The 10,762-nt window shown below is 43.4% G+C and overlaps 1 protein-coding gene across 1 annotated transcript; it reads right to left on the reverse strand.

Moving 5' to 3' along the window:
- Positions 1 to 608: 608 nt before the first annotated feature.
- LOC141110172 (olfactory receptor 5V1-like) lies at positions 609 to 1,562 on the reverse strand. The gene has a single exon (XM_073601380.1). It carries the CDS (start codon positions 1,560 to 1,562, stop codon positions 609 to 611), a length of 954 nt encoding a protein of 317 aa, XP_073457481.1.
- Positions 1,563 to 10,762: the final 9,200 nt, after the last annotated feature.

Here is a 10,762-nt window from a genome sequence, read left to right on the forward strand (position 1 = left end):
TGAGTTCATAAACCATATGTTTATTAAAGTTTTTAAAAACGTCTGCACTCAGAGGCGCCTCTTTCCTTGTTTTTCAGCATTGCTGCAATGCTGCAGTTGTTCTCCATTGGCTTTCAGCCCAAATACTGGGCGATCACATGACCGCTGATCGCTCAGTTCTTGCTCCACTCTGAACAGAGAGAGGTGACTGCCCCTCTAGTGCTGTGGAGCCGCCCAACTGAGAAGGTGGAGGGAGCGACTGGCTCAGGCTCTCAGCAGCGCACTAAGAGGCTTAGCCGGCTGCCCATCAGGCATCTAGGTGAATCCCGACATTAATGTTAGGATCCTTCCAGAGCCTGGAGCAGCTCTGTGAAGTCAACCGACAGCGGGGCGGGCTTTAGCCCACTGACTGCTGATTCTGGGTTACAGGACAGCAAAAGTAAGTGTACTCCTGTGATCCACAAGAGAAGCGAAGAAGAAAAAGCTTTGGTCATACTTCTCTTTCAAGCCAAAATCTAACTTAAATGATAATAGGGCATATGAAAACACACAGTTGTGGGGTACTGCTCAGGTTCATTGAGCAAAAAATTAACAGTCAGAGTAATATGGCATATGAAAACACACAGTTATCAGTAAGTCATAAAATAAAATCTCTGGAAATATTTTCTCAAAGCCCCTTTGACTTCTTTGTTCCTCAGGCAGTAAATTATTGGGTTTACGACTGGCGTCAGAATGCTGTACAAGAGAGATGCTAAATTTTCCAGTTCAATGGAGTAACCTGTTGGTCCAATGTAATTAAGGTTGGCTGTGCCGTAGAACACTGTGACTACGATGAGATGGGAGGAGCAGGTGGAAAAAGCCTTTGATCGTCCTTCAGAAGACTTGATCTTCATGATGGTGGAGATGATGTAGACGTAGGTTATAACAATATAAAGAAATGGGGTGAAGCCAAGGAACACGCTGACAACATATAATAATATTTTGCTGGTCTTGGTGGGGTTACAAGCTGCTTGTACCATTGGTGGAACATCACAATAAAAATGATTTATACTCTCCTCCAACTGACAGAATGTAAGTTTGGAAGTCATGACCGTATGAAGGATAGAATTGAGGAACCCACTTAACCATGATGCAGCTGCAAGACCGGCGCAAAGTTTCATTCTCATGATCACCGGATAGCGTAACGGGTTGCATATGGCAACAAAACGGTCGTACGCCATCACAGCCAAAAGAATACACTCGGCTCCACCTAGAGAGACAAACAGATACAACTGTGCAATACAATTGGCAAAGGAAATCCTTTTGTTGCCTGTAGAACAATTTAAAATTATCATTGGGAGAGTAGTGGAGGAGTACCAAATGTCCAAAACAGAGAGATTACTAAGAAAAAAATACATTGGTGTGTGCAGATGTGCTTCAATCCTAATGGTGATTAAAATGCAGAAATTGCCAATCAGGATAGTGCAATAAATAAGGGATAACAAAAAGGCGGTGATGAAAAACCAATCATTGAATAAATTCAACAATAAAATATTCTTCACCATTGTCTGGTTCTCATAGTCACGCGCTGCGGAAAAGGGCATCTAAAACAAAAAAGTCACTCATGAAAGGATGCATTTGATTTAAAACTCTAATGTAGTGCTATCTGATGTAACAATATATTTTCCCACATAGGAGCCAGGCCAAATTGTTGGCTAAAATTCCCCTGTTTGCTAACGTGAGAAAGCCCTTACCACTTAAACGTTCATCATCCACTCCTCCACCTTTCCCATGTCTTCCCCATCTCTGTGTGACCTACGTACTGTACATTCAATAGGTGCTCTTGTCCCGATGACACACAGTAGGAATATATAAGAAAATGGCCTTCAAAAGACAGAAAACGTTTTCTAAACCTTGGTAAGAAAAGACCATTTAACCATCAAACCTCTTGTTGCCGCTCTATCATTACTGAGGTTGAATTTCCTAATGTAATCCTATAATCATATAACTTATTGTTATTAATGACTAAACTTATTCTTGGTTCAGTTTACAGTAAATCTAAGCTTTATTATGTCAATGTGATATCAAACTTTTTAAATATGTTCTCCCTGTGCCTGCATGGGTACTCGGGGTTCTGATTTTGTCTGATCTGTAGAGCAGTCCCCTAACCAGCCCTACAGATTTGTCCCAGGTTCTCTTTCCAAATAAATGCAAAGCAGCCAGGCACACAGCAGCACAAACAGTCCCACAACTCAAGGAGCAGACAAGGAAAGTCTTTGAGATTTAATGCTCAGTGAACTTGCATGGGGTGCAGGGTGAGCTTCGAGTTACTATCTGACTTAAATGGACTCTTCATGATAATTCCCTTCTGGACTTGCAATTGTCGAACAATCACACACATAGGTTGGACTTGATGGACTTGTGTCTTTTTTCAACCTCACCTACTATGTAACTATGTAACTTAAGGACTCCAAGCACAGGAGCAGTCCCAAGTCAGCAACACTGAAGCAGGTGCTTAAAGGGTTAAAGCAGCAACAGTCATTAGGATCGCTCACTCAGGCCTATACTCAAAACATCCCCATGATGCCTCTGTCCAATACCGGCCAGACACTTCTCATGGGAACCTCCAGGCCTGATCCTCAGTGAACCCCCTTTAGCTTGATTACAACTACTTTCAGAAAGTAGCCCCCCCCCCAGCTCCCCCTGAGCTGGCACCTCAATGAACTCCTGCAAACTTCAGCTAATCTGCCCAGAAGAGTAGCAGCTCTTCAGGCTGGGTCTTCTCCTTCTGGACAAGAAACCTGCTGTTCCAGGCCCCAGACTATTTATGCACCTGTCAGCCACCTATTGGGCATTTTTTTCCCCAGGGACTGGCAGAGATCACATGAGTATTCAGGCCCAGGGTCTGCCTCTTCCAGTCCACTACATTCTAGAATCCACTAGAAGGCAGGGGAAACTAGTTGAGCCTGCAGCCAGCAAAACACAAAACAGCCAAAAGTAATCACACACCGCTTCACTGATTACAGCAGAGCTAAACAAAACTACAATTATTTTAACCTCCCTAGCAAACTATTCTCAGGGGGTGCTACATATCCAATTTGCACCTTGTTGCCCGCATGTTGCAAACCTCTGCTAATCCTTGATCTTGATCCTGTTCATGATTTGGTACCTTGCAAACTGACTGTTACTACACTCGACTTGTGACCCAGCTCTGATCTCTACTGGACACTGAGTATTCTGGGTTCCCTCACCACTGTCCTCATGCTTACTTCACATCAGCACTCCCAAGTCCAAGTCTTTGGTTCCAGCTTCCTGGCACCTAGGCCAGTCCTTTTTTTGAAGTCTTGCTGATATACAATGTCATTTTATATTGTCATTTATAAATTAAGCCCTTTTAGCATGGAATGCTGCCATAACATAATGCTATTGTTATTTTAGAAAAACTAAAAACCCTACAAAAAAGTGAATTTAAGTTTCATGAGGTTCCTATGCTTCTAACAATCAGGGTTAGGTACTCAAGTTTACTATCCCTGTCTCCTTAGCTGTTACCATGTGTGTTTGCTACTCTGTGAAAGAAAACAGTTCAAGCCTAGAAGGATCTGGGGGTTTCGGTAGATCATAAGCCTTATAATAACATGCAATGCCAAGCTGCAGTTTCCAAAGTGAGGAAAGTTCTTTCTTGTATTAAGAGAGGTATGGACTGCAGAGAGAGAGATATCATTTTGCCCCCCTGTACAAATCATTAGTAAGACCTCATCTGGAATACGCAGTTCAGTTTTGACACGAGTTCACAAAAAGGATATCAGGGAACTGGAGAAAGTGCAGAGAAGGGCAACCAAACTGATAAGAGGCATGGAGGAGCTCAGCTATGAGGAAAGATTAGAGGAACTGAATTTATTCTCTCCTGAGAAGAGGAGATTAACGGGGGATATGATCACTATGTACAAATATTTAAGGGGTCCATATAGTGAACTTGGTGTTGAGTTATTCACTTTAAGGTCATCACAGAGGACAAGGGGGGCATTCTTTACGTCTATAGGAAAAGAGATTTAATCTCTAAATACGGAAAGGTTTCTTCACAGTAAGAGCTCCGAAAATGTGGAATTGCTCAGCCCTTCCTTCTCTGAGCTGGCCGCTTAGCTGTCAGCTAATTACCAGCTCCCATCTCTCTCCACAGTTACCCAGCTGTTGTTGATTCTGCTCGTCAGTCCTGCCTACTTAAAGTCGTCCAGCTCACTTGATCTCTGCCTTCGCCTTTGTCAACATCACAGAGACTTTCTCCTGCGTTCCTGTTGAAGACTTGCTCGGCTGACGTTCCTTCTGGCTCCTGATCCTGCTTGCTGTACTACTACTACGTTTATCTCTGGCTCTCTGACATTTGCTTGACTGACTACCCGATCCGGTTACTGAACTCTGGCTTGTTTTGACTAAGCTTACTCTGTTTACCTTATTATTATTGTTATTAAACAAGTGTGATTTAACTTTACTTCTGTCTCGGTCTGATTCATGGTTCCTGATAGAAATAGACTCCCTCCAGAGGTGGTTATGGGCCAGCTAGTTGGTTGCTTTGAAAAAGGCCTGGATTCTTTCATAAATGTACATATTATAACCGGATACTAATATTTTTAGGTAAAGTTGATCCAGGGAACGTCCGATTGCCTCTCGGAGGATCAGGAAGGAATTTTTTCCCCCTGCTGGAGCAAATTGGATCATGCTTGGCTGGGGTTTTTTGCCTTCCTCTGGATCAACTGTGGATATAGGATTGTGTATATGGTTTTGTATGATTTTTTTCCCCCCTTTTATTAGTTGAACTAGATGGACTTGTGACTTTTTTCAACCTGACTAACTATGTACTACTGTACAGTTCTTGAAGTTAAAGTGGTTGTAAACTTAAATCTTTTCCTTTTACCTATAGCTAAGCCTATAATAAGGCTTACCTATAGGTACTGTAAGCAGGGCCGGTACAAGGCAGGGGCGGAAGGGGCACGTGCCCTGGGCGGTACTATTTGCTATGGGGGGGGCGCAGCCTGCAGATGAAGTTCTGTCACGGCCGCCGCCCGCCAATGTGTACAATACAACTACTGTCTACAGTGCATTTACAGCGCCCAGCGGCACTGTACAAATTGCCGACTTTGTGCGCTCCTGCATTCTCCCTTCCCTCAGCACAACTACACTGTGTTACAGTTTACTCCCCTACGGAGAAGTCCCGTAGTCCCTGCCAGCGCCGTGACGTCACTCACGGCCGGAGGTGAGGTGGGAGGACGCAGAGGAGCGCAGGGAGGCGGGAGCGGTGTTGGCGCGCTGTTACCTCAAGGAGCCTAGCCGAGCTGAGGAGCTGCTGCCTGCCTGGCTGGCTGGCTCTAGTAGCTGCTGCTGGATTCTGGAAGGAAGCGAAGGTAGAAGATTGCAGTGCCACTGTGTGCCAGTGTTCTGAGTCTGAACTCGTGTAAGTAAACAATAAAAAACAGATTAATAAATGGCTGGATTGGGGGAGGGGAGGAGGCTGAGGCGAGGTTGCCATCCCTAATGCTCTGCAATGCCCCACAATACTCTGCAATGCCCCAGAATACTGTGCAATACTCTGCAATGCCCCAGAATACTGTGCAATACTCTGCAATGCCCCACAATACCCCGCAATACCCCGTAATACTCTGCAATACCCCGCAATACTCTGCAATACCCCGCAACACTGTGCAGTACTCTGCAATACCCCGCAATACTCTTCAATACTCTGCAATACCCCGCAATACTCTGCAATACCCAGCAATACTCTGCAATACCCCACAACACTGTGCAATACTCTGCAATACCCCACAACACTGTGCAATACTCTGCAATACCCCACAACACTGTGCAATAATCTGCAATACCCCGCAATACCCCGCAATACTTTGCAATACTTCGCAATACTCTGCAATACCCCGCAATACCGTACAATACCCTGCAATACCCAGCCATACTCTGTGATACTCAGCGATACCCCGCCATACTCTGCAATACCCCGCCATACTCTGCAATACCCCGCAATACTCTGCAATACCCCACAACACTGTGCAATACTCTGCAATACCCCACAACACTGTGCAATACTCTGCAATACCCCGCAATACTCTGCAATACCCCGCCATACTCTGCAATACCCCGCCATACTCTGCAATACCCCGTAATACTTTGCAATACTTCGCAATACTCTGCAATACCCCGCAATACCGTACAATACCCTGCAATACCCAGCCATACTCTGTGATACTCAGCGATACCCCGCCATACTCTGCAATACCCCGCCATACTCTGCAATACCCCGCAATACTCTGCAATACCCAGCAATACTCTGTAATACCCCACAACACTGTGCAATACTCTGCAATACCCCGCAATACTTTGCAATGCCCCGCGATACTCTGCAATACCCCGCAATACCGTACAATACCCTGCAATACCTAGCCATACTCTGTGATACTCGACGATACCCCGCCATACTCTGCAATACCCCGCCATACTCTGCAATACCCCGCCATACTCTGCAATACCCTGTCATACTCTGCAATACCCTGTCATACTCTGCAATACCCCGCAATACTTTGCAACACCCCACAACACTGTGCAATACTCTGCAATACCCTGAAATACTCTGCAATACCCTGCAATACTCTGCAATACCCCACAACACTGTGCAATACCCAGCCATACTCTGTGATACTCTGCAATACTCCGCCATACTCTGCAATACTCCGCCATACTCTGCAATACCCCGCAATAATCTGCAATACCCCTCCATACTCTGCAATACTCTGCAATACCCAGCCATACCCTGCAATACTCGGTGATACCCAGCAATACCCTGCCATACCCAGCCATACTCTGCAATACTCGGTGATACCCAGCCATGCTCAGTTATACCCAGCCATGCTCAGTTATACCCAGCCATGCTCAGTTATACCCAGCCATGCTCAGTTATACCCAGCCATGCTCGGCCATACCCAGCCATACCCAGACATACTCGGCTGTACTCGGCCTCTGTATGTGGCCAGGCTGTGGAAGTCTCACACATGTGGTATCGCCGTACTCAGGAGGAGTAGAAGAATCTATTTTAGGGTGTCATTTTTGGTATGTACATGTTATGCGTTAGAAATATTGTATAAATGGACAACTTTGTGTTAAAAAAAAAAGCGTTTTAACCACTTCCCGCCCGCCGGTTGTCATACGACGTCCTTGACTTTGTGCGGGGATATCTGAATTAAAAACGGGGGGGGGCGCAGTTTGCCATCTTCGCCCTGGGCACCAAATGGCCTTGTCCCAGCACTGACTGTAAGTATCCCCTAGACGTGCACTGTTTATGAGATATTTACTATATATGCAGCCGATGACATCATTGGTGCATGCGCTCTGAAGGAACAGCCACCCGGGCCGTTCTTTCGGAATCCTGTGCCGTAAACAGCGGCTCCCCCGCGCATGCATAGGAGTGACATCATCGGTCATCGCGGCTCCGGCCAGTCACACAGACCTGGAAGGAAGATGGGTGAAGATGGAAGTGGCCTTCCATGAATGCTTTGTTTCAGGTACAGTAAGTTTCACATAATGTGCTAGTATGCAATGCATACTAGCTTATGACATTACCTTGCAGGTCTGAAAAAAAAAAAGGCACCCAGTGGTTTACAACCGCTTTAAGGCATTTACATCTACTGAAAATCCTTTTCTTTTTGCAGCTCTGGCATTATAAACTCGATCAGATATCAGGAAAGGAGACATGCTTCAATGTTGATGTCAAAGGCCTTCTTATTCTCTGTTGGGCTTCATTGAACGGCAGTCAGTAATCACGACTAAAGTATGACGCCAGCATTAAATCTGTCATGGTTTCAGGAGTCACGGAGCTACTAAATTCAATATTATTGACTTTCAAGGAGCCAGGAAACCAGAAAAAAAAAAACGAAACTCAATTTAAGAGATTTCACAATCTTCCCCTCATTATTCGAATAACACCTTCTGGAAACAAATCCCCTAATTCTGTACCACTTCTACCCTTACATCTGTATGACATAATTTTTATGTGTGTGCAGATATACAGTGCATTTGAAAATCATAACTTGTATAGTTACATAGTTACATAGTCAGGTTGAAAAAAGACACAAGTCCATCTAGTTCAGCCAAAAAAAAAAAAAATAATAATAATAATAATAATACAATCTCATATACACAAACCTACACCCACAGTTGATCCAGAGGAAGGTAAAAAAATTCCAGCAAAGCATTCTCCAATTTGCTACAGCAGGGGAAAAAATTGCTTCCTAATCCCCCGAGAGGCAATCGGATTTTCCCTGGATCAACTTTACCTATAAATGTCAGTACCCAGTTATATTCTGTACATTTAGGAAAGAATCCAGGACCTTTTTAAAGTAATCTACTGAGCTGGCCAGAACCACCTCTGGAGCGAGTCTGTTCCACATTTTTACAGCTCTTACTGTGAAGAAACCTTTTTGTATTTGAAGATTAAATCTTTTTTCCTCTAGATGTAAAGAGTGGCCCCTTGTCCTCTGTGATGACCTTAAAGTGAATAACTCAACACCAAGTTCACTATATGGACCACGTATGTATTTGTAACAATTTTAAAATTCACAATTTTACCTATTTTGGTTTCTCCATATTTTCTTTATTTTTTTTTTATGGTCAGGGCTTTAAAGAAAAATCGCATTTTAAAAATTGTTTCTATATAGAAATACTTTCAATTCTCCTTTAGATCCAGCAGGGGGAGCTCTGGTGTCTATTTTATTTCTGAACTACTGCATCACTCTCAGCTGTGCTGAAAGAAGATTATTGTTTATTAAACTCCATTGAGTTGTCAAAGCAGTGACTCCCTTATCAGGTGGCTCAGTAGGGTGTTTCTTTTCCAAGAAAGGATGTTTTAATCATAGAAATTCAGATTTTTTTTCTGTGGGTTGAACTGGATGGACTTGTGTGTTTTTTTTAACCAGACTAACTATGTAACCAAAACTGGATCAAAGACTCCAAGATCATTTTAGTAAAAAGAAAGTCATATAAAACACATCCAAAACATTTCGGGGGCAGCTCCCTCTTCATCAGGGCTCAATACAGGATAAAACTTTACAGCAGTTATCTTGAACTCATTAATCTGGTTTTGGACTGGCATGTCTTTTTGTATTTCTATGGTTTGAACTGCTTTTGGGTGCCCATAGAGGACAGCCTTGCTGTTTTGGAGATGCCTCACCAGAGCTTCTGAGCTGGTTTGAAGTTTTCCTTCACCTGACTAAACTTCTAAAAGTTCCCAGTGCCTCTTTAAGTATGTTGTCCTGGATGTTATAGTCAGGCAAGGAAGTTTTAAAGCAGGCTGTGCTGCCCAGCCATCTCTTTAGCTAACCCATAGTACTCTGGGAACCCTTTATTGTGCTTTAAATGTTTATTAAAAAAAAAACAAAAACAAAGAGTGTATACTTATGTTAAAAATTTTAAAAAATCAACTGTTTAAATTGTACAATCTTAAAAAAGCAAAGCCAATATACTGTAGTTTCCATCTAAAAGAACCTGTGATCTGCCCATGGAAAGTAACAGCGTTGCAAATTAAAGATAGGGAATGGTAGGTAACATAGTTTCCTGAATGTAAGAAGGCATATCCACCGACTAAGTATTACGCTGGGATGGGGGGGGGGGTATAAAGATTTCAGTAATATTTGCAAAACTCGGATGAGATCTGAGAGTTATCGTAGACCTTGTTGTTCGCAAAGACTAGATATGGAATTGTTTGTTCAGAAGGACAAGGATGATAGTGCTGGTCACATTTATTGGCCCGAGCGTAATGAACATGTCTTATCCTATCCCTAGCGATGAGGGATTGATCTACTAATATGCGTAGGAGGTCCCGTTGGTTGTTAAAAAGGTACAAAATGGTGTTCGGGTCTAGAGTTTGATTGTGAGAAGACTCGAGGGAGGATATGAGAGACAGTAATCTGCTGATCTCAGCACTTCTTGCCCGTTTAAGTCTCACCCCGTAATGAAAAAACAATCCTCTGAGAATACATTTCAGAATTTTCCATTTGGTCAACAGATGCGTTGGGTCGGCTGCGTGAGAAATGGTGTTAAACGCAGGGCAAATCAGAAAAAAGAGTGTCCTTAAGCCTCCAAGTACGTCTACCGGGGGCCTAGAAAGGCTTCCAAGAGATAAATGATAGGAGAGTGGTCTGACCATAGATAAACCCAATACCAGGAATGGGATTAGAATCCAGAAAGGACTGAGGGATTAAAAATAATCTATCCTACAGTAGGTGTTGTGGGACAATAACTATAATCTCTCTCGGAGGAAAACATAGCCCACCACACATTCACCAAGTGTAACTTGCTAAGAAGGTCCCTAATATTAGATAGGGAACTAGGAGATAATGAGGACTTACCTGTGGACGTATCAAGTTACAAATGAAAGATAAGTGCAACCTACTTCTGGTCCCTCCCGTAAACTGAACCTACTAACCTACCCAGCGTGGGCAAAGTACAATTTCATTTAAACCACATGTTCCTGAAGGCTGGTTTGTCTGGTAGACAAAGTGGGATTCAATCGCTATAGAAGTATTGTTACACCTACCCCAACGAATCAACTTCTCCAACTATTTTAACATTTAAATATGACCTTGCACAGGATTGTGTGTGTTTCAAACGAACAAACTTCTCTACTGGGCTAGAGGTTTAAAGTATATCTACAGACAACACATTTTTTTGTTTAGAGTGGGGAAATGTTAGAACCCCTGTCAGGGTTTTATTGTTTAAATCCAAGAGCAAGTAATGGCAAGGTGGTGGACCA

The sequence above is a fragment of the Aquarana catesbeiana genome, linkage group LG10 (genome assembly GCF_042186555.1).
Source record: "Aquarana catesbeiana isolate 2022-GZ linkage group LG10, ASM4218655v1, whole genome shotgun sequence".
Classification (NCBI taxonomy): domain Eukaryota; kingdom Metazoa; phylum Chordata; class Amphibia; order Anura; family Ranidae; genus Aquarana; species Aquarana catesbeiana.